We start from the raw sequence: 25,359 nt of genomic DNA on the forward strand, positions 1-25,359 counted from the left end.
TTTTAAAGAAACGATGCATGCCACCACAAAAATTAGCTGCAGTGAATAGTGGGTGAGTTGATCTGAGTGCATTAAGTGGCATGTGGGTATCTTTAAAAACTTCAGCTTAAATATTATTTATTTATTTCTACTTTCTGGTATCTATTTCTCCCAGACTGAAAAGCGAAATAAAACTTTATTAGAATTCCTTTGGCTAAAAAATGTGAAGGTGGAAATACTCCATCAGGGATCAAAATTCCCAACTAACTTTGCAACAGGAAAATACCTCCCTCTTTTCAAAGGGCTGCCATTATTACTGTTGTTGAAACCCTAAGGTTTGGGCTACTGGCACCTGGAATCCAGTTGGGAAAGAAAACAGAACACTGAGTTCCCCTGGCCTTTCCTATAGGAGGAAGTCCAAAGTGCCTTTGGTAGTTGGTACCCAGGCCTCTTGCCCCCTAGTCACCTGAAAGGTGGGGGAGAGGGGCAAGTGAGTGACCATTTAGAGTTTAGCTCACTCTAGACAGCAGGAAGCCCACTGTGTAGAAAGAGAAGGAAAGGGGAGGATTTGGTTTGGATTCTGTTCTGTGGGATCACATTGTATGGCAGCTCTCTGCCTTGCATAAAGAGAGAAGGGGCAGGAAATGGTTAAAGCAAATCTGCACTGTGCATTCCCAGACAGGCTTTGCTTAATCCTTCCTCCCCGCTTTAACAGACCCTCACCCCCCGCCTTTCTTTTATTTCTCTCGACCCCCTTACCCCTGAGTTATTACTAGCATAACAACCTAACGGTCTTCCCCCAGACCCTGCCACTAAAGTTATTTATCTGCAAACCTGACCCCACCCCCATCCATTCTGCGGCAGCCTTTTGCTGTTATTGCTCTGACGCCGGCCAAGATTTGGCCGTAAAGGAAAAAAAAAAAAAAAAAAAAAAAAAAAAAAAAGAAAAGAAAAGAAAAAAAATCACCCCCCTTCTTAGCGCCTCCGCCTCGCTTTGCTCCCACACCAGACCGCCTACAGCCGTCCGGGAGGGTGAAGTGATTAGCATCCCGAGAAGCCAGTCGGAGGCCAGGCAAGGCGGAGGGCGCTCGCGGTAGGAGTGCCGGGCGGGGCTGCTTCAGCTCCGGCCCAATGGGGCTGGGATGAGGGAGGGGCAGAAGGTGACAGGACCGGGAGCTAGGGGGAGTCCGGGCGAACTAAAGTGCGGGGATCAATGAGTGGCGAGCAAAGTTTCTGAGTGCTGCTCCAGCTCCTGGTCTTCCCTCCCCCTCTGTCTGTGTTTCGGCGACGCGCTGTGTGTGTGTGTGTACGTGTGTGTGTGTGTGTGTGTGAGCATGCCTGTGCGACTGGGAAGGGGCGGGGAGAGTGTGAGGGACCAGGCGGGAGGTGGAGAGGGGCTCGCGGAGCCCTAGCTCCACCGCGGTCCAACCTTCGGCCCCGGCCGGCGAGAGGGAGAGCACTGACAGGCGCCGTCCGGAGCTGTGGAGGGCGTCACTACAGTCCAGCGCCGACTTCGCCGCCTCCACTGCCAACGGTGAAGGAGAGGGAGGCACCGACCACCCCCCGCCCCAAACAAAAAGCCTTGTGGATTACAAAGTGAAACTGACACGGGACAATAAAAGCAGAGATAGCGAGGGCAGGGGCGAGGCGCACTAGAGTGGGCTTCCGACTGGGGCCGCCGGAGAACAACCCCTCTGGCATGGTGAGGGGAGGGCGACTCGGGGACCGCACGCTGTTTCTGCCCGGCCCCTGCGAGGCCAAGAAGAAAGGGGGAACTGCGTTCGACTTGGATGTACAAATAATGGGTCGGCAGGCGCCCCGGCAGAGGTGAAAAATGCCGAGCAACCCTGGCTGTTGTTTGTGCCGGACCACTGGCTTGAAGCCGCAACAGGGGCGGCGGCGGCGGCGGCGGCTGCTGGAGGGGAAGGGGCAGAGCTGAGCGCTCCCGGGTACGGGAGCCAGAGCGCGAACGCTAGCGCTTGGAACGCAGTTCCCGAACTGCCTGCGCGCAGACGCCGCCGCCTGGGCCTCAGCGGCCACTGCCGGAGCCCTGTTGGAGGGGTGTTGCAGCGTGGTTTTTGAGGAGTGGGGACTCCAGGAATTCCATCGCCTCCAGCTTTTGGGAAAGGAATTCGATTCTCCCGGTTCCCCACCAACCCTTCCCCGGTGCGCAGTTGTGCTTGGACGTTTATTCCTCCCTCTTCACGTTCTTCGCTGCGGGTAAGTTCTAAAGTTTCTGAAGACCGTTCTTTGCAATGATTCCTCATATACCTTAGATACAGGCAACTTCTCCCAACTCTCATCCACCTGGGTGAAAACGCTCAAACTATCTGGATTCAAAAACAAAGTAAAGGGGGAATATATAAGAGGCTTGAGAAACTTTTCTGGGAACTCAGCTCACTGGGAGTGTCCCGCGGAATGCCCGGCCGCTTTTCGCCACAGCATCTCTCTTGCACTCCGCGTCCAACTGGCTACCCAGAGTCTTTTGCTGATGCTACTTGCTTTTGCTGGATTGGAGGTTCTTTGAAATAGCAGAGAGAGGTCTCAGACCAAGCCGTCGGCTGAATCTTTGCTGGCGCTCCTTAATCCCTGTAAATATCATTGCGTTTGCTTCACCCTTCCTTCTCTTTATCACATCGTTTTAGGGAGCCAGGACCATGGACTTAGCACCAGACAGGGCTACTGGCCGCCCGTGGCTCCCGTTGCACACTCTATCAGTATCTCAGCTCCTTCGAGTGTTTTGGCTACTGTCATTGCTTCCGGGGCAGGCCTGGGTCCACGGGGCCGAGCAGCGCCAGGTGTTCCAAGTGCTGGAAGAGCAACCTCCAGGCACTCTGGTAGGCACCATCCAGACGCGCCCCGGCTTCACCTACAGGCTCAGCGAAAGCCACGCCCTGTTTGCCATAAACAGTAGCACCGGAGCCCTGTACACCACGTCCACCATCGACCGCGAGAGCCTGCCCAGCGACGTGATCAACCTGGTGGTCCTTTCCAGCGCGCCCACCTACCCCACCGAAGTGCGAGTGCTGGTGCGGGACCTTAATGACAACGCCCCCGTTTTCCCGGACCCCTCTATCGTGGTCACTTTCAAGGAAGACAGTAGCAGCGGGCGCCAAGTCATCTTAGACACCGCCACCGACTCGGACATCGGCTCAAACGGTGTGGACCACCGCTCCTACCGCATCATCCGCGGCAACGAGGCGGGCCGCTTCCGTCTGGACATCACCCTGAACCCGAGCGGCGAGGGAGCGTTCCTGCATCTGGTGTCCAAGGGCGGGCTGGACCGCGAGGTCACGCCGCAGTACCAGCTCCTGGTTGAGGTGGAGGACAAGGGTGAGCCTAAGCGGCGGGGCTACCTTCAGGTAAACGTGACTGTGCAAGACATTAATGACAACCCCCCGGTTTTTGGCAGTTCTCACTACCAGGCGGGGGTGCCTGAGGACGCGGTTGTGGGCTCCAGCGTCCTCCAGGTGGCGGCGGCGGACGCGGACGAGGGCACCAACGCGGACATCCGCTATCGCCTGCAGGACGAGGGGACCCCCTTCCAAATGGACCCTGAGACGGGGCTTATCACGGTACGGGAGCCCCTGGACTTCGAAGCCCGGCGCCAGTACTCGCTTACGGTGCAGGCTATGGACAGAGGCGTGCCTTCCCTCACGGGGCGCGCCGAGGCGCTGATTCAGCTGCTGGACGTGAATGACAATGACCCGGTAGTGAAGTTCCGCTACTTCCCTGCAACCTCGCGCTACGCCTCGGTAGATGAGAACGCTCAAGTGGGCACCGTGGTGGCTCTGCTCACCGTGACCGACGCAGATTCTTCCGCGGCCAACGGGAACATCTCCGTGCAGATTCTCGGGGGCAATGAGCAGCGCCACTTTGAAGTGCAAAGCAGCAAAGTGCCGAACCTGAGCCTAATCAAGGTGGCTAGCGCCTTGGACCGGGAGCGCATCCCTTCCTACAACCTCACAGTTTCCGTCTCTGATAACTATGGGGCGCCCCCTGGCGCAGCAGTCCAGGCGCGCTCTTCTGTGGCAAGCCTGGTGATTTTTGTTAATGACATCAATGACCATCCTCCTGTCTTTTCACAGCAAGTGTACAGAGTGAACCTGAGCGAGGAGGCGCCTCCGGGAAGCTATGTGAGTGGGATATCTGCCACTGATGGCGACTCTGGTCTCAATGCTAATCTGCGTTACAGCATCGTCTCTGGCAATGGACTGGGATGGTTCCATATCAGTGAACATAGTGGCCTCGTGACCACTGGGGCCGCTGGGGGCCTGGACCGTGAACTTGCTTCCCAGATTGTACTGAATATAAGTGCCCGGGACCAGGGAGTTCACCCCAAGGTGTCCTATGCCCAGCTCGTAGTAACTCTCCTAGACGTGAATGATGAAAAGCCAAGATTTAGCCAGCCAGAAGGGTATGATGTGTCTGTGGTTGAGAATGCCCCAACAGGGACAGAACTGCTGATGCTCAGGGCAACTGACGGGGACCTGGGTGACAACGGAACAGTGCGCTTTTCCTTACAAGAGGCAGAGACTGACCGGAGGTCCTTCCGTCTGGATCCTGTGTCTGGGAGGTTGAGTACTATTTCCTCCTTGGACAGAGAAGAGCAAGCCTTCTACTCCCTGTTGGTTCTGGCCACAGATCTGGGCTCCCCTCCTCAGTCATCAATGACTCGCATAAATGTGAGTCTTCTGGATATAAATGATAACAGCCCTGTGTTCTACCCGGTCCAATACTTTGCTCATATTAAGGAGAATGAGCCTGGAGGTAGCTACATCACCACTGTGTCTGCCACTGACCCAGACTTGGGTACCAATGGTACTGTCAAATATAGTATATCTGCTGGGGACAGGTCTCGGTTTCAGGTCAATGCTCAGAGTGGGGTTATTTCTACAAGAATGGCCCTAGACAGAGAAGAAAAAACAGCTTATCAGTTGCAAATAGTAGCTACTGATGGTGGCAATTTACAATCTCCCAACCAGGCAATTGTAACCATCACTGTATTGGACACTCAAGACAACCCACCTGTATTCGGTCAGGTTGCCTACAGCTTTGTGGTTTTTGAGAACGTGGCGCTGGGATATCATGTGGGTAGTGTGTCTGCATCCACCATGGATCTCAATTCCAACATCAGTTATCTCATTACTACTGGGGATCAGAAAGGTATGTTTGCTATCAACCAGGTCACTGGGCAGCTTACCACAGCAAATGTGATTGATAGAGAAGAGCAATCGTTTTATCAGCTGAAGGTAGTGGCCAGTGGGGGCACAGTGACTGGAGACACTATGGTTAACGTAACAGTTAAGGATTTGAATGACAACTCTCCCCATTTCCTTCAGGCAATAGAGAGTGTAGATGTGGTGGAGAATTGGCAGGCAGGTCACAGCATTTTCCAGGCCAAAGCTGTGGACCCTGACGAAGGTGTCAATGGCATGGTACTCTATAGTCTGAAGCAAAACCCCAAGAACCTGTTTGCTATCAATGGAAAGAATGGCACTATTAGTCTGCTTGGGCCTCTGGATGTTCAGGCTGGCTCCTACCAAATAGAGATATTGGCATCTGATATGGGTGTTCCACAGCTCTCCTCTAGTGTCATCCTAACAGTTTATGTCCATGATGTAAATGACAATTCACCAGTGTTTGACCAACTTTCTTATGAGGTCACCCTTTCTGAGTCAGAACCTGTGAATTCTCGATTTTTTAAAGTACAAGCTTCTGATAAGGATTCAGGAGCAAATGGTGAAATTGCATACACCATTGCTGAAGGAAATACAGGGGATGCTTTTGGCATATTCCCAGATGGTCAATTGTATATAAAAAGTGAACTTGACCGTGAACTTCAAGACAGATATGTTTTAATGGTTGTTGCTTCTGACAGAGCAGTGGAACCCCTTAGTGCTACTGTGAATGTTACTGTAATTTTGGAAGATGTAAATGATAACAGACCTCTTTTTAACAGTACCAATTACACATTTTACTTCGAAGAAGAGCAAAGGGCTGGGTCGTTTGTGGGCAAAGTAAGTGCTGTAGATAAAGACTTTGGGCCAAATGGAGAAGTAAGGTATTCTTTTGAAATGGTGCAGCCAGATTTTGAGTTGCATACTATCAGTGGAGAAATTACAAATACTTACCAGTTTGACAGGGAGTCTCTTATGAGGCGGAGAGGGACTGCAGTGTTTAGCTTTACAGTCATAGCAACAGATCAGGGTCTCCCTCAGCCTCTCAAGGATCAGGCCACTGTACATGTTTACATGAAGGATATAAATGATAATGCTCCCAAATTTTTAAAAGACTTTTACCAAGCTACAATATCAGAGTCAGCAGCCAATCTGACACAAGTTTTAAGAGTATCTGCCTCAGATGTTGATGAAGGTAATAATGGACTTATTTACTATTCTATAATAAAAGGAAATGAAGAAAGACAGTTTGCTATAGACATTACCTCTGGTCAGGTAGCACTAATTGGCAAATTAGACTATGAAGCAACACCTGCCTATTCCCTTGTAATTCAAGCAGTGGATTCAGGGACAATCCCCCTCAATTCAACGTGTACTTTAAATATTGATATTTTAGATGAAAATGACAATACCCCTTCTTTCCCTAAATCAACACTCTTTGTTGATGTTTTGGAAAACATGAGAATTGGTGAACTCGTGTCCTCTGTTACTGCAACTGATTCCGATTCAGGTGACAATGCTGATTTATATTACAGTATTACTGGGACTAACAACCACGGAACTTTTAGCATTAGCCCAAACACTGGGAGTATTTTTCTTGCCAAAAAATTGGACTTTGAAACACAGTCTTTGTATAAATTAAATATAACAGCAAAAGACCAAGGAAGACCTCCTCGTTCATCTACAATGTCCGTGGTTATTCACGTGAGGGACTTTAATGACAACCCTCCTAGCTTTCCTCCTGGAGATATTTTCAAATCTATTGTTGAGAACATTCCCATTGGTACATCTGTCATTTCAGTGACTGCACATGACCCTGATGCAGACATTAATGGGCAACTATCCTACACAATCATTCAACAGATGCCAAGAGGCAACCATTTTACCATAGATGAAGTCAAAGGGACTATATATACTAATGCTGAAATAGATCGGGAATTTGCTAATCTCTTTGAGTTAACTGTAAAAGCCAATGATCAAGCTGTGCCAATAGAAACTAGACGGTATGCTTTGAAGAACGTGACCATTTTGGTTACAGACCTCAATGACAATGTCCCAATGTTTATATCACAAAACGCCCTTGCTGCAGACCCATCAGCTGTGATTGGTTCTGTTCTGACAACAATTATGGCTGCTGACCCAGATGAAGGTGCTAATGGAGAAGTAGAGTATGAGATCATCAATGGGGACACAGACACCTTCATTGTTGATCGTTATAGTGGAGACTTGAGAGTGGCTTCAGCGCTGGTTCCTTCACAGTTGATCTACAATCTCATAGTTTCAGCAACAGACCTTGGGCCTGAAAGGAGGAAGTCAACCACTGAATTGACCATCATTCTTCAGGGCCTTGATGGACCTGTTTTTACTCAACCCAAATATATAACTATTTTGAAGGAAGGAGAACCCATTGGCACAAATGTGATATCAATAGAAGCAGCTAGCCCCAGAGGATCTGAGGCCCCAGTGGAGTATTACATTGTTTCAGTTCGTTGTGAAGAAAAAACTGTTGGACGCCTCTTTACTATTGGACGACATACTGGTATAATTCAGACTGCAGCCATTCTGGACCGGGAGCAAGGAGCATGTCTTTACCTGGTGGATGTTTATGCCATAGAAAAATCAACTGCTTTTCCCAGAACACAGAGAGCAGAGGTAATGATTTTGTAGTCATTTATTATTTGTTGATGTGCTTTTTAGAAAGGTCATTTTCTTTCTATTTACTCTCTATAATTGTTTACCTTCATTGTTTATTGTTAAATTTATGAACAGGAACACCTAAAAATGTTCTGTCACAAAGACTAACAGAGAATTACATAAACTTTAGTTTTAATCTTGGTTGCAACTAAATAATAAACTTTCTTTTCCCTATATATTTTTCTTTATAGCAATCAAATGTATAAGGCTAAGGAGAAATATTTAGCCGTTTCAGAGTGGAAAAAATCCATTTTTCTAAGCTAAATTGCTGAGGTAATCTAAATACCAGTCAGTAAGGAGGTCTACTAGAAGATGGGCACTTTCAGAATTAAGAAGACCTATTCCAAAATGAAGAGCTTTGGTAGGAATCAGCATTGTACCATAGCTCTTCAGGAAGAGTGGCCATGGAGGATGGGCTGACAGTGTACACCAGGACAGTATTAACTTTCACATCCTCAGCAGTCTTGGCAGTTTCTTTATAGACAGTGACTAATTTTAATGTGCTGAGCCAAGTTTTGGAAGATTCCTGATTTCATCTGCCTTAACATTTTAGACACTGTCTTCTGACTTAGGATAATCCTTCCTTTTCCCTCTTAAACTAGGGCATGCAGTGTGCTGTGAATAATCAGAGACTAGGGGCTGTTTCTTGACAGTACTGAGTTCAATGCCATGGGATAGATACATGTTGTTCTGTATGTTGGTTGGTAAGAAATTAGTGTTTGATAGCATAAGCCAAAAGAATTCCAAGCTCAGCCTTCCCTGGAGTGTATTTTAGGCTACTACCTCCTTGTATCATTGATTTGCTTTTTAATTGAACTACTTTCAATGTTATTTTGATGATCAACTAGAAATGATATAGCTATACTCCAGAAAACTCTTGTTTGGTGTTTCTAAGTTCATTCTTTCCCTCCCCAGGCCCCTCAAAGACATTCTAGTGTCACTCAGCCAAAAACACAAACATCAAATGTGGTTTGTGATACTTGGCAGTGACCCAAGCACAACATGCTAGTGAAATTGAGGCTCATGTGCTTGTTTTCTTGCTGCTTTTCTTTTTTTAGGGGAGGAGGTGGGGATTTTCTTTATTTTAAATGATAATTTATTATTATTATTATTATATAGTTTTGTATCCTCTGTGATTTTTTTTCATAATAGTTGGTTATGTCTATCTATGGATGGGGAAGAATATTTATGGCTTAGAGGACCATATTAATTAGAGATATAATTCTAAGGGGAATTCAATTTTATCTTACATAGCACTGAAAGGATTTCTAAGCCTAATATCTTCTTTGACCTAATTATTTTTTAAAAAGTTTAATATAGGGCTTATTTCATCTATTTGGTTTGAGCTCTTTGGTTTAGCTCAGGCCATGATTTATATGTAATTGAGTTTTGAGTTGAAGTTATCCATCTCCTAAACCCACAATCCTGTCTTTAACTTTCTTCTCTGGAATTAATTCTTAGATGAATATATTTGATTAGTTTGAAAACCAAAATATTGATTTGAAGGCAGGCAATTAAGTCATTCCAGACTTTAGATGAATTTGTTAAACTGTAAAACAGATTACATTATTAGATGCTCTTGTTTGGTTCACTGTAGTACATTTTATTAGAATACTATGGAGAATGAGAATAAATGTTCAGTTTAATCATTAGATTTATTGGGTCTTTTTTATTTACCTATTAGCTATGCAAAGATTGGCTCAGCATAAAAGTATTAAATAGTGCTGCCTCTGCCATAGGCAAGAAAATTAAAAGTATTTGTAAGTAATTTTGTTATTAATAGGGGATGAACTGTTTATTACTTTTTATAAGTCAAGTAACACCAATATGAAAAGTTATTTATATTTACTGTAGTCTAGTCATTTAAAAATCTGGGGAGAATTCAATATGATTTTTTTAATTAAAAAAAGTCAGCATATCTTCTGTGAACTTAAGTGCTGAAATTGTAAATCAAATTTGAGTGCTCAAGATTCAACCACTTTGAAAATGAAAAGCAAATGTGTTTCTCCAAAGAGTATTGAAAGCAGTGGTTGTGAGCTAGAATTTCACATTATTATTGGTTGGATTTTTCAAGTATATACAATAAAGTGCTTTTTTCCTTCTGCTCAAACGATTAATTTACTGTGATTCTGCAAAAATAAGTTATACATTTCCTCTTGTTATCAAAGGTAATTTTTAAATTGTTTGTTTAATTGGACTTTGTCCAATGCATTTTAAAAAATTATTCATGTACACTGATAAGAGTCTGGGTTGCTTACTCAGGTTTCTGGCAGAGTCATGCTGATCACATTCCATGGGCAGGCAGAGAGTCAGCGGGTAAAAGAGAAACAATTTCATCTGCATTCCTTTCCTAGCTCTGACATTTGGGGTAAGAGGCTAATGACTGTGACTCTGATATTGTTCATTCCAAAGATTTGTCCAGTTATACACCTTTACTTACCCTATTTGTTATATCCAAAGGTTTGGCATTGGTAGTTATGTCATTGAAAGAGTGTTTGGGTTACAGACGCAAGATTAATTACCGTTTTATTTTATCTCTTTATGTTCTCAGAAGAGCTTAGATAGTCTTGATTATGTTAGAATAGGTCATGTAAAGTTTGTGCCATTTTTCTAGGTTCACCAAAAAATAGATATATGTACTTCAGTAAGCATATCTTTTAACGTGTATTACATAGGAACATGCAACTTAGGAACTTGGTTGGACCTCATGATGGTCAGGGGCTTTGTTTTATTGGTCTTTGTTACTTCAGACCTTGGTATATTACCTGAGGTATAGTAGGTGCTCCATACATGTTTGCTGAATGAGATGGTAGAAGACCTAAGATCAGAACATGTGTCTTTGTAACTTAGGAATAAATCACCAGAGAAAAGCTGAGGAAATGAAGGGAGCTATTAAATCTGATGATGCTCATTAATTGAACTCAGGTCAGAACATCATGATTATCTCTTCTCTACAAATGAATTGATAACTGTCAGGAAACTCAACAAGGAAAGAGGAATTTAGGCGGGTGTTCTGACATGGAGCTTAGTGTTTAAATGGAAGGAAGCAATCTTATACTTTCAGGTAGTCACCAGGCCATAGTTCTCAAACTTGCTACTCTCATGACCCCTTTATGCTCTTAAGAATTGTCAAGGACACCCCTGGAGACTTTGTGTAAGCGTGTCTTATCTATTGACATGTACCATTTTTAACAGTAAAACTGAATAAATTAAAAATATTTGTTAATTCATTTTAAAACTATGTTATATTTTAAACATATAACATTTTTATTTTATTTTTAAAAAGTTTATTTTTTTCAAACTAAAAAATTAAAGAGTGGCATTATTTTACATCTTTACAAGTCTCTTTAATAGCTAGCTCAATAGAATACAGCTGGATTCTCAAATCTTCTTGGGCAATATATTGCAATATGTTGTGTTTTTGGCTAAAATATACAAACAGAATCCATCCTTACACAGATATTTTAAGTTGGAAAATAGAGAAATAGTTTGTCTACTACACCAGAAGTTCACAGTGGCAGGTTCTTAAGATTTACTTGCGGTGTGGAATATGAAACCCTGTCAGATCTGTTACAAAAAAATACATTGATCTTGCATTCGTCATGAATTTTTTACCTATTCCTGATTTAGAAATATCAGGCATTGATCATTTCAAACTTGTTGGTGTAACTGATAAGGAATTTATCATAATAGTCTTTAATATACGACTCTCAACCTGTTGGTGATGGTTAGAAATTTTCCAAATTTGAATTTTTACTTGAAAGCTCAAATTTCACTATCAGCAACATATATTGTTGTTTTCCTGGAAGTGTCAGGCTTCCTTTGTTCATGATAAAAAGAAAAGATTATGCATACTCAAATATTTAAAAAAAAAAACAGTTGTTCTTTCAAGTAAAAATGGTATTCCACAAATCAAGTGGCTAGTTCAGCTTACAACTCAATTACACACATGCATTTATTTGAGAAAACCACAATACGTAGGTACAGAGTAATGGGTCTTTGTGCACATACTGCTCTGTGTCACACAGGATATTGAAAAGACATCAAAGTTAAGTCCAGATTTGATAACATTAATACATTTCCTGTTTTCTCAAGAAAATTTCTTTACTTTTTTAAATGAAATTGTTTTGTTTGTTCATTTGTTTTACCTTGAGTAAAACAAATAAACACAGTTACTGCTAAAATACTTTGGATCTACTGCTTTGACTTGTGCTAAAGTACCACCAGTTTTGCCCACTATTGCTTTTGCACCTCTAGCATAAATGCCAACACAGTGAACAAAGGCAGAGGATGGTTTGCATTATCATGAAAATGGTTTTGATTTTCCAGGGCTCCTTAAATGGGTGTCTGGTTTGCATGGAGGTTCATGCATGCTCCACAGTGAGAGGACCATTGGAGAACCATTGGTGTGGGTAGTGAGATTTTGGCAATTCAGTAAACAACCAGCAAAAAAAGAGCCACTTGAAATAATGTATTAAAAGTATGTTTGGAATATTAGGTAAATGGACTATGATTCATTAATGATTACAAATGAGTTTTAGCAATCTGATAATAAATTAATTTATTTTCACAAGAAACTATTAAGATTTCCAAGAGAAATGATGGAGGCATTTGTGAGGTCCATTTTGGATACAAACGTTAGAAATGATTTTCTTTCACAGGATTTTGAATCAGCTAGTGCACCTTAAATTAAATGTCTGTATATCTTGTGTATTGAACCTCATAAGCAGAATACAGGCAAGAGAGCTGGGTATATAATAACTATTATTATCATAAAATTTATTGAATATTGCTATGTTTGGACATAATGATAAGTGCATAGTGATAAGTGCATTTTTAGGGATTTTATTTAACCCATACAATACTAATATCATTTGCATTTTATAGCTATGGAAACTGAGTCTCAGATAAGTTAAATAAGTTGCTTAAGTTCATATAGATAGAAAGAAAACCATATCCAGACTTGAATAACTTCAGAATGCATCCTCATAAATACTCTTCTATCAAGCCAGATCAGTCTGTGGTTTTGGTTAAAAGAAAAGCTCGTTGCCCTATAGCTATGATGATATATGTATGCTTTGTAATAACTTTGTTTTCACTCTCTGATTTGTTGTTTAAAAAGCACTTAAGGCCAGGCAAAGTGGCTCACGCCTTAAATGGGAGGCCAAGGCAGACGATTCCTTGAGGCCAAGAGTTCGAGACCAGCCTGGGAAACATGGTGAAACCCCATCTCTACTGAAAATACAAAAATTTGTCGGGCATGGTTGTGCACGCCTGTAGGCCCAGCTATTTGGGAGGCTGAGATATGAGAATCAGTCGAAACCTGGGAGCAGAGGCTGCATTGAGCTGAGATCATGCCATTGCACTCCAGGCTGGGTGACAGAACTAGACTTTATCTCAAAAAAATTAATAAGTATTGTGATGTATTGTGTAAAATAAAGGGAAAAAAATTTTGCCTACCACAGGTAAGGCCCTCAGCAGATCAGTTACATCCCTAGGGGTGAGTTAGTGGTGGTAGCAAGGAGCCTGAATTGAATTAAGAAGACTTCCAAGGGTTTCTAGAGGAGGGAAGAAGATGAGAATTGGAGAGAAGGGAGCTGAAGCCAAATGGAGAGCAAAGGTTGATGAGGGGTCTCTTCTAACCTACAGCACTATTCACTTTGGAAGCAGTCACTGCAGTTTAAGAAGGTGGAAAATCTATTGTTGAATTTGTAGGTGATAAATCATCTTCTTTGGAATAATGATGGGGTTGGAGTGGATACAGTGTGAAGATTATTTTAAATAGGAAAACCTTTTCCTGCTTCCTATGTGTTTGATGTCAAGAGTGTTTCTTTAAAAAACAGCCTGGGATGAATTTTCTGATTTTGTTTCTTTCCTGCTGGTATGTTTTTAAATGTATTGAACAAAATGCTGTGAACTAAAGGGCTTTATAAATTTTTCAGATAGGTACAAATGTGTGTGACAAACAGGATTATTGATGGCCAATTATGTTCATGCTGCATATTTTATATATATCTTCAGTATGCTTGATTTATCCTGCTGCTAGATTTCTATAGACATAACTCATCTTCCAATGAATTTACTATTTATTACATTTTTGTCTTTATTAAAACCCTAAGAATTTTAATTCTTTTTTGTTTTATTCGATTTTGAGAAATCTGCTCTAGGAATAGTTTTGAAAAATAGTTATTTACTTAGAATTCTGTGGAATCAATTTTTCATTGCAGTCTGCAGTTTGCACTTTGTCATCATTAGAGTGAAAAACTGCCTAAGAACCTCATTAGTTGTGAGGGACTGTTGCATTAGTGACTGTAGCAAACTGCATAGGCCCTGAGGTGGGTTCTGTATTTCAAGAATTAATGAATTCAGGCCCAGCTCTTTATAATACCCATAAAAGTAGGTGGTATTCTGAATTAGGCACTCATGAGTGGAAATAGGAAAAAGAATAACTGGCAGGTGATATGGGTCAAGAGAAGTATAAAATGTCCAATATCGAATATGGTAAATATTTTCTAATGATTTGAAGCTTTATGTAATCTGTGACAAGAGTAGCCCTTTTAATAGTATGCTGACTGAGAAGGAGAGTATAGGGAATGCAGGCAGGTGAAAATATTCTATGAAACAAACATTCTGTATAAAATACACACATGTAATTATACCCCCATTGTACAAAGACTGTTGGCTTTTCCTTGCTGTTAATATCCTGAGACAAAATTGGACAATAAAGTCATGAAGAGGAAACAATCTAATTGGCAGGTAATTTATATGTGGTAATTAAAAATTGATTATAGGACCATAGTGTTCTTCAGTTTCCAGACATGTGTGCATTTTTAAGAAACAATCAGTGAGTAAAAACCAAAGAATTTTAAGGTTTTGAAGAAATGTTGAAAGACATTTAGAAACATGCTTTGCTACTGGCAGGTGGGAGCAAATGACATTTTTGATGATGATTATTTGACATTTCTCTAAGGCTTTGTATCATTCATAGATTCTAACACCTTATAAAGCGCTTGTATTATTGTTAGACACTGGTAAACAGTCTTGTCAGGTGCTGTCTTGCCTTTGCAATGGTTCTGGAGGTAGATGCAACATATCATCATTTGACAAATGAGAATACTGAGGCTCATGGAGGTTGCTTATGGAGCTGGTTTATGGTGGAAGCAGGATTTAAACCCAGCGGTCTGCCTCTAAAGTCTGTGCATTTAGTTCCAACACAGCACTAACTAATGCTACTTATAAGAATGATTGTTTCTGTACATTTGTAGACATAGTTCTCACCATATAAAAAGTTGTTTTCATATTTCTATACTTTTTCATGTTATGATTGAAAAAATATAATGTAAAATGAAATTTTGGTGATGAACCAGTAGTAGCATTACTTTAGGTCCCTATTAATCTTTGTTTAGGTCCCTATTAACTTTTATAATCTTTATTGACCTATAATCTGTTATGTTTTCATTTTACTTTCTAAAACCCAAGGCAAGAATATATTTCCATTATTTCAGTTTCTCATGTATTTTCTTCCCTTTTCAGCAAAACTTTTCGAAAGAGTTGCCTGTACCTGCATTTTTTCTTCTCATGATCTCTTAAATCTATTGCCATCAGACTTGGCCCCTGCCACTCCAGTGAAATTGCTCTTACTGAGGTCACTATGATGGACACATTGCTAGATCCAATGGCCTTTCTCAATGCTCATTGTATCTAATCTAAAGAATATTTGACCTAGTGGATTTTACTTCCGTTAAATGCTTTATTCAGTTGGCTTCCAAGTCATCATATTCTGTTACTTTTTACCCTTTTTTATTTCTTGGAACAATCACTTCTCAGAACCCTTCACAAGCATCTCACCATGTCCTCAAACTCTAAGTACTGGAACATCCCTAAAATCAGTTCTTGCAATTTTTCTCTTTGTACTCTATACTTATTCCCTTGAAGATATCAATCTCATAGCATTAAATGACAATATACACTGATGACTCCAAAAGTTTGTCTCCAGCCCACATGTTTTTTCTGAACCCTATATTCATATAACCAATTACTTATTCATTGATTAACTTCCTAATTGATATTTTAAATTAACATATTTAAATCTAAGCTGCTGATAATCTCCCCAATAAAAACTTATTCCATCTTCAGCCATCTTCTTTTCAGTTGATGGCAGTTCCAAGCCTCTGATTGCTCAGGTCAAAAATCTTAGAGTTATCTTTGACTCCTAACTTTCTTTCTCACCCTACATACAACCTGTCAGTTGATCTTGTTGGCTCTGTCTTCAAAATATGTCATTTCAATATGATCATTTCATGATAATTTCTCATCATGTTCACTGTTACTAATTTGGTCTAAGACACCATCATTCTTCCCTTGGATTATCGAAGACATCTTCTTATTGATCTCTGACAATGTTCCTGCTGTTCTCTTCTTTTACTTGGCTTTACCTACACTGGTTTCTTTTTATTCTAGGAATTGCTAGGCACACCCCAGCCTTCGGGCTTTTGCCTTGGCTCTTGCCTCTGCATAGAACACCCTTTCTCCAGACATCAACCTGGACAACAACCTCCCATACTTCAAGTATTTTTTTCTATCTCACATTGTAAATTAGGCTTAATCTTCTTTTAATAACTGATTATTGTAACCATCCCCTCACGCTGCCTGATTTCCATTGCCTTCTGTCATTTCTTCATCTTCCTCTCTCATAAGACTTATCAGCCTCCTCCACCAATTTCTACTTATGTCCCCACATGTTAAATGTTGGAATGCCCCTGGAACTAGTTGTTGATTTTTTTTTTTCTGTTTTTAATCTATTTCACTGAGGAGCTCAACCAATGTCATTCCTTTATATAAAATATGAATACTATATATGTATAGGGGGTGGGTGTGAGTGATATAATTTATTGATTTATAATGTTGATTATTGTTTGATCTGTCTTCTTCCCACAGGAATGAATTTCTATAAGGGCAGATATATTTGTCTGCTATGTTCCCTAACATATCTCAAGAGTCTAGAACATTACTTGGAACAAACATAGTAGACACAATATAAGTTTCTGTTGAATGACTGAGTGAATGAATGAATGAACTGGCATCTCAGCCTCTGTCCTTGTCCCCTTCAGTTTAGTCTAGCAGCCAGAGTGAGAGTGATCTTTTAGATCATTTCATTTGCCCCAAAACTTCCCATTTAACTTGTAGTAAAAGTCAAATTCTTACACTGACCCTGAAGACCCTAGTTTGCTGCACTTATTAGTTACTGTTTGGACATCTCTTTTCCTGACTCTCCTTGCCTGAACTTGTTCAGCAACTATCAGAGCTCCAGGCCCCAGCCTCCGGCGCCCCTCCTTGGGGTCTTTGTGGCAGCTTTGGCCTGGACTGCTCCCTTCCACACATTCCCCACATCATTTCTCAGAGTCACCTTGCAAAGTCCTTCTTCTCTCCAATCTTCGTTTTTCTCTTTCCTTCCTTTTGTTTCTGCTTATTTCTTATCATCACCCGACATAACACATATGTTACTTCTTTATTCTGTTTATGGTGTGCCTTCGCTTTAGAATATATGTTCCATGAGGGGAAAGGTTTTCATCTGTTTCTGCTATACACATAGCACCTACAGTGTGGCTGGCTCTAGTCAGATGCTCAGTAAATCATTGATAAACTAAGGATTTACTGTTGATAATGCTGCAAATATGCTGCTTAAGCTCCAGGAGCTCAACCAGTGATGCATGCTGAAGTATGGGAGTCATTTTTCATCTCTTAAGCCAAGACTTTAGAGCCTCTTCTGAAATTAGTGAAGTTAACTGATTGGAAAAGACGATTTTCCTTGATAAAAAGACAGTGGCTACATGACTTGATTGGCTAAGAGCCTGTAACCCAAACTTCAGAAACATTTATGGCGTCTGTGAAGGAAAATGGGACCACTCATGCTATAGATGTTTTGGTAAAGTAGAACATTCTAGAAACTATATATCACAATGTATGCTACACCATCTCATGTCTTCTCATTTCCTTCAAACTTACCTAATTTTGCTTTAGAGATCAGATCTTAAGTTATTGTAAACCACGTTGTTCATCAGCAAAAAGGTGAATACATGGAAACTTTGAAAACATTACTACTTTTAATATCAATCACTTTAATTACTGCCATTTGTTTTTTCTAATTTACCATCCTTGTTCAACATTTCACATCAATAATATCAGTCCACTTGATTTTAACATGCAGCAAAGAAAATACTGCTGAATAATCCCTAAGTTTAGTTGAAAGAATGCATGCTTTTGATTTAAGAGAAGCTTGATTCAGATGTTGTCACGGCTACTCTCAAAATCTTGTTTTCCTCATTTGTAAAATGGTAATGATAGTGCCTACTTCACAACTTCTTGTGAGAAAAAAAATGGCACTCAATAAAGTTTATTAGTGCTCTTACCCTTTTTCCCAAAAATAAATATAGATCTACACAAGACTATTAACATTTTTAAAAAAATAACTGTTTCTAAAGTATTTTACAGTTCCATTCTTTTTTTTTTTTTTTCCTTTCTCAATTTCCTCAACAAGTCTGTAAGGAAGTCAAGCATTTTTATGTTCGTTTTAAAGAATAGACACAAAGAATTTCATTATTTCTGTGTGGTCACAAATCTAGACTAACACCCAGGTTTATATGACTTTGGTCAACATGCCTGACATTCAACAATACTGCCCAGTCTGGTGTTAATGCTATTTTTCGTCCACTATTGTATTGTTGTTGACATAATTTAGTAATAGTTATAACCCCTTAAGTGAAGTTATTTATGAATTCTGAAACTTTTTGAAAGGCTTAGTTGCTCAAGAACCAAGCAAGTTAGAATATTTAAATATTCAGTGTTTTCTTCATTTTGAAGCCTTATCTCTGATTTAGATGAGGGATATTCATCTCTCAAGTTTTAGTGATGGTAGTAAAATATTGACTATCATGGAATTGTGTTATTTGTGAGCCTGTTTAGAAATCGTTTTTTGTCCATGACTTAATGCAGTTTTCTTAATTGAGGTCAACTTGGCTTGTCCAGTCCAAAAAAGGGAAAACTATCTTTCTTTCAAAACTGCTTTTGAAAAAAACGTGTAAATTCTAGTAACTTTTTAAGTGAAGGTTTTATAATTAATGATTCTAACATTTTACTGGACAGAAAAGTGTTTTCTTACTTCATAAAATTTTCAAAATAAGCAAATACACAAAGAAGATGGGCTTCCTTCTGCTTGGTGTAGTGTTTTATAGTATCTAAATCTTTGTTCTTTAGTCAAAACACTCATTATTTTTATTTATACATTGACTTCATTCTACAATAGATTTGAAGCAGATTACAAAAGTATATGTACAACAAAGAGATACAACAGTAAATGAATCTCCAGTAAAAATAAGTGTTACTAAAAATAATCCTGAAATATATAAGATTAGCCTACAGATATAGGTAATTTAGGTAACTCATAGAGTTTATGTTTAGCTTTCTAAAGGCCAAGTCAAGCAGAGAAGCAAGATCAGATATATGTCATTGTGCTTTTATACTAAACAAACACACAGAGAGTAAACAAAGGAAATACATATTTTCTAAACCTAAGGAACTTAATAGAATTCGTCCTACAGATGCTCAAAAACAGACCTATTTTAAAGTGATGATTTTCTTAATGGCATCTTCACTAGTTCAGTGACAGATTTTCAACATCATTTTAATGTGACGTCTTTTAGTAAGTGGATTTGTGGCAAATTGTAAAAGTGCAGTTCTGGCAGATTATTTATTTATGGATCAAAAGAGATTCCCCATTGGTAAGTGCTTTTGTTTAGCTTTATTTCATGAAGTGGATTAATATTTTATAATCACAGCAAGAGTATCCCTATTGGGGTTTTCACATTAACATATCTGTAGCACATCACAGGGAAAATCTAACCAGAGAAGTTTTCTGTAAAACTTTAGCTTAATCCTTGAGGAGACTTCATTTTAAGGTAGGCTGCAGTGATTAAAATACTTAGCATAAATTTCTAGTAATCTGTGTCTTAATCTGTTTCCATTTTTCAAGAAATAGAAACAATCGTCCTGTGAGATAACAAAATTTGCCATTGAAAACATTGATGCTATTTAAAAATGTCATGTATTTTCAAATATTAAAAATATAAAAGAATAGCTATCACATACACTCTAACTTTTCCTCTGGTGGAGTCACTAATATCCTAAGGCTAGGAAGGTAAGGAATCAATACCAAGTAAAGATCAGAGCTCTAGAATTGGAATGGGAGTCTCAGGTTTTTAACTCTAGGACAGTCATTTGATACCTCATTTTCAAATGATAAAACTAAAACAATAGGGTTTATGTGGCCCAGTTATGTAACACACTTAGTTGGCAGAGGAGTCCCAGATTAGAATTTCTTACTTACTGAGTATAGTCAACCTATACTCAGTGTTGACTCCAGTCCTTAAACATGGAGTGAGAAAAGGAGGCTACAGCTGCCTCATGATCTTCACATCTCCATCAGCATCCTCCCAAACACATCCCCCAAAACATGGAATTTAAAGTAAAACAAGGATTTTATGTTATGCAAATGCAGCTTCAAGACGAAGCCTTTGAACCCAGATTCTTGCTCTTTCCCACATGCCCCCTCACCTCTCCTCTTGTACCTGTCCCCATCCCATCCATATTGTTTTCCCTAAATCTCCATTTACAAAGATCCTGGAACCACCAACAGCTATAACATTTCTCTTACATGACACTGCTTCTAAATCCTTTGCACAATTCTAAGAAATTGCTTCCTATCAGGTGGTAATAGCATTTAAACTTTTAGGCATCTCCTGTCTTCAAATTAAGAAAGAATAAAATGTATTCAATTATATTGTCATGTTAATTTCAAATTTATAACAATTTTGAGATGTTTGACAGTTTCAGAAGATTTGCTTAAAACAAGACATGTATTTCATGTATTACTTTAATACCAATACCAGTTGTGATTATGTCTATCTAATGGCAAATTTGAAGCATGATTCAGAGTTATTAAATGCTACTTGAATTGATTATATTATATGGTCCTAGAATTTTCTTCACTAGTAGCTTTATGATAATCCTTTAATTGCATAAAAGTTAACCCATAGTATCTTTTTTTAAGATAGTACTTTAAATTTTCCACTAAAAACAATAAAATACTAATTTGTGTATAGTATTGCTATGTGGAACAGAACAGCCTGCGTTGCAACACCAGCTTAATATTTTATTACTTCACGTAATAAAATAGGGAACATATTTATCTACTGAGGTTGTAATTAGTTACAAATAATGAATCTTTAGTGTTCTCATTCCAGAGCCTGGCAGATTTAGAACACCAGTTGACCCTGTCTTGCTGGAAAATGAAGAAAGTGGGAGTAGAATTTTCTCTGTAGGACAAGACAGCTTTGGATGGGAGGGACAATAGAAGCTTGCCAAAAACATGGGTCAAACTGAACACAGATGGCTGTAGCTGATAGAGGTGTCTATTATTGTATTTTCCTCTCAGCAGTTTTCTCTTTTTCAGTGTGTTTATACTTACATGAATAATTTTTGTTGCTCAGCAACCAAGAGAAAATATATTAATAGAATCCATTTTTGTTGGGGAAAAAATGGTGGTGGTAGATGTTGATGATGGGGTTTGGGGTGGTGTTGTGATTGAGCAGTATTAACATAGGAGTAGAGGTGATTTTCTCGGAGTACTGTTTATTATATGTGTCTAAAATTTAAATATATCACATTATCCATTTACTTCTTAGCTTGCCTCTGTCTTATACCTCCAATACTATTTGGGGAAAAAATGGCCTCAGTAAATGTATTCTATTAGTTAATAATATAATTTATAATACACAGAGGAAACATTTGAAGAAATAAAACTGTAATTTACATATTTTATAACTTCAATGTTTCCTAAAGTCAGTTTTTTAACCTTCATTAAAGGATTTCATGTGTATTTCATTTTTTTTTCTGGAGGAGTTCTATTTATTATTCTTAATATTGAGTACATCTCTGTGCTGCATGGTGAAATATTAAAATAAATATATATTTGGAAGTCAGAATAGTTTTATTCAAATACTGCCTTAACCTTTTCATGCTGTGTGACCTTCAGGCAGAAGCCAAACTTCCCTGAACCACAGTACCTGTATCTGTTAAAAAAAGAGAATTCCAATCTCTTAATAAGTGTTGTGAGGAAAACGTGCGGTACACATAGCACTGCATATTTTCCTAAAAGACTGATTTACTTTTGTTGATGCTACATTCAGTTATTTACTCCTTGTGTGGTCCAGAAGGCAATGATAAAAAAATGTAAACACTCCTGGTCATGTAAATAGCTACTGTTCATACAAAAATTGTGATGACATTTTTAATGATACCACATAGATGGAAATCAAAACCAATCTTACAAAATCTGTTTCTTGGTTTTAAGGAAATTATTAAGGAAGTGCATTAAAAATAACTCTATGGTAATTTTCTTCATTATACTGTATCAGGTATAAAAATAATTTTTAAATGAGTGACTAGTGAGCCGCAGACATAACTGAGAACAGAAAGGTTATTAGCTAATAAAAGGGAAACAGATGTAATTTTTTAAACATTGATTTTGCATATATTTATTTTAAGTAAATCACAGAATTTTAAAATTTTATTATAATGCAAAGTTAGAGTAACATTTTCTAATTTATACACTATGTTTTGATAAGTGTCAGATACTGAAGTTATATTCTAAATATAATCCACCTGCCTAGGGAAACAAATAAAAATGTAACCTTTGTTAAAAGATAGGGTATGTGAATTGTAATGACTATTCCAGAAATGAGACTTCAGAACATAGTTTGGCTCTAAAAGACCTTTCTTTCATTTTAATATCATATTTGAAACACTTGGTAAAGATAAATTTTTAAGTGTTCAATGTCTGATCATTGTAAGCAATGTCATTTTGTGAGCTCTATTTCTGGAGCTAGAAAAATTACTTTGAAAACTGTCCATTCTGGTTGTGCTTTTTTGAGTAAGTGGTCTTAGTTGTATTTTAATAGAAGATTTGAAACAAGGTACCACTCTTTCAATGTGTTTATTCTGATGTTGAGGCAATATGTTAGAACAAATTTAATTGTACTATGACTATGAAAACAAATAAAATTAGGCAGAACTAGGCAGGAACTTATTGTTGATATTCAACTTTAATGTCATATACTAATTAACATATGCATTACAAATATATCATTTAATTATCTCAACAATTCTAGAAGGTAAGTAATGGTATTTCCGTTTTGTAGATGGAGTATCAAGGATCATGAAATTGTCAGTATATTGTTTTGTGGTAGAGCACCATTTGAGTTCATTTGGTTCCAAGGCTTTAGTTATTTCCAGTACACTTCACTGGTCTTTAATTGTTATAAATCATAGCCTGTTAATTTCATAGAAAGGAGATTAAAAACAAAAGCCATAAATATAAATACAAAGTGTTTGAATGCTGATCTATATCATAATTAAATCTTTCTTTTTTGTTTGGATTACAGTGAATTTTTAAACTAGAAAATAAAAGCAAACAGTATTTTTTGAAGGAAGTAATAACCATACTCCAAAGTATATCAATGAATCAAATTAACCATTAATTAATCACATTAAAAGGAAAAGCCTACTTAGAAAACACAGAACATTTATTTTTTAAGGGTTGAACTTATAATTAACTGAATTAAATGAGATACTAAACTAACTTTGAAAGGAACATTTCTGTCACTGATATACCTAAACTTGTCTCCTAATTAAATACTTAAAAACAAATGAATCAACATTTGCTTTTAATAATGACCCTGACAGAAGGAAAATATAGAATATTTAACTACAAGTTAATAACTAATATTTAATATAAATTTAGTAGTAGAAGAAAGGGTTAGGTGGAACCAATACTGTAACTACATTATATGTTAAAACACATATATAAACACAGCCAGATATAATTATATGGCGGTTGCTTTAAGGATTACTGTTATTACCTATAAAATTTTCCTTACAAGAGTGGGTGAGCGTAAAAAGACTGTTGAATTCAAATCAAGGGAACTTGGGAAGAAAAATAAAATTATTTTAGAGAGTCTATGTAATACATGGGAAGAGTAAGGACTTTTGATTGAAACACACTTGGGTATAATCATGATTTGGGGAAGCTGTCTTCCTCAAGAGTATCACAGTATCAGTTGCCTCTTTTGTGAAATCTATTTAACAGCAGCTTTGAGAAACAAACTTTAAAAAATGCACCCATGATACTCACCAAAATAAGTATCCACTCATTTCTCTCTCATTTTCTTCATTTGCATAGATGCTGGTTTTGTCATTGATCAGACAAGATTGCCAGGACATAACTATGTAAATGACACCTCATCTTTTCATCCCTGCTCTTAGATGAAGATAAGTTTGAAAGTTTTCTTGGGGTGTTTCAGTAGAGAATTAAACCTCCTTAGGATATCTGGTTTTGTTCTGAAATGCAAGATGGACATGGAAACAGAAGGGACATTAACCTTTTCCCTGCCATTTGCCTGGATGCATATATTTACATTGCTAAGATCTTGGTTCTGCACATTGTCATTTAGACAATAAGTAAGGATTTCAGAATTAGAAGGGATAAGTATTAACTAGGACCTTGTTCTTATTTTTTATTGTGGATAATTTGTTGGCCTTTGTACTACCTTCCCATCCTTAACTATCATTCCAGTATTCAATATGTGAGACACAATGTTTCTTACTGGGGATTCAAATATGCATAGTTCAGGTCAGATACACATAGTTCAAATATGCATGGTTCAAAGGTAAGCAGTTACTTTTAACAGGATAGCTTTTATTTGTAGCTTTTATCCATGCTCTCAAGAGACTAACAATCTAATAGGAAGCAAACATCACATAAACTATTATCAGAAAATGTAAAAGATAGCTGTGATGAAAAAGTTTCGCCAACTGATTACAGTAACTGGTTTCTGTAATCTCAACACAATTGAGATTACTTATCCTGTCTGAGCTTTTGGAGTTTGTATTTCATAAGGCTTTGTCTGCATATTTTAAACTATTGGAAATGCAATCTTTTTTTTAATCTACATGCAGAAAAAATATCAAGCAAATTACACCCACGTTTGTTCTTCTGTTTTTAAAATGCTTAATACGAAAAATTACATTCCTATGAAATTAAAAGTGTTTGATTTAAAGCATGTGCGCTTTGGGCCTCATCCAAGGGATACTCTAGTGTCCCTTGGTCTGAGGCTGCTTATCAGTCCTAATGTGCTTTCCCTTTCCTTCCTGTTTGAATACAGGTCTATTCTGCGCTGTTACCATCTCTGTCCTTAAGAGCTTCGTTTGCCCTAAGATGCCCTGATGCATGTTTGTATTTGATGACACATTTTTACATCCTGGTCAGGAAATATAATTATTCATCTCTCTCCAACATTGTCTCTTTTTTTTTTGAGACAAAGTCTCGCCCTGTTGCCCAGGCTGGAGTACAGTGGCGCCATCTAGGCTCACTGCAACCTCGGCCTCCCGGGTT

General features: G+C 38.8%; 1 protein-coding gene across 2 annotated transcripts in view; it reads left to right on the plus strand.

Moving 5' to 3' along the window:
* Window positions 1-1,172: 1,172 nt before the first annotated feature.
* The window catches only part of FAT4 (FAT atypical cadherin 4), a 187,188-nt gene continuing 163,001 nt past the window's right edge, over window positions 1,173-25,359 (plus strand). The window contains exons 1-2 of one of the 2 annotated variants that reach the window (XM_015139181.3): window positions 1,173-2,199; window positions 2,625-7,811. In XM_015139181.3, coding sequence (XP_014994667.3) covers window positions 2,637-7,811 — 5,175 coding nt within the window. In that variant the 5' untranslated portion in view covers window positions 1,173-2,199; window positions 2,625-2,636. Of the gene's footprint in view, window positions 7,812-25,359 lie in introns of both variants that reach the window. The other variant, XM_015139182.3, reaches the window with a different exon arrangement.

This window comes from Macaca mulatta, chromosome 5 (genome assembly GCF_049350105.2).
Source record: "Macaca mulatta isolate MMU2019108-1 chromosome 5, T2T-MMU8v2.0, whole genome shotgun sequence".
NCBI lineage: Eukaryota > Metazoa > Chordata > Mammalia > Primates > Cercopithecidae > Macaca > Macaca mulatta.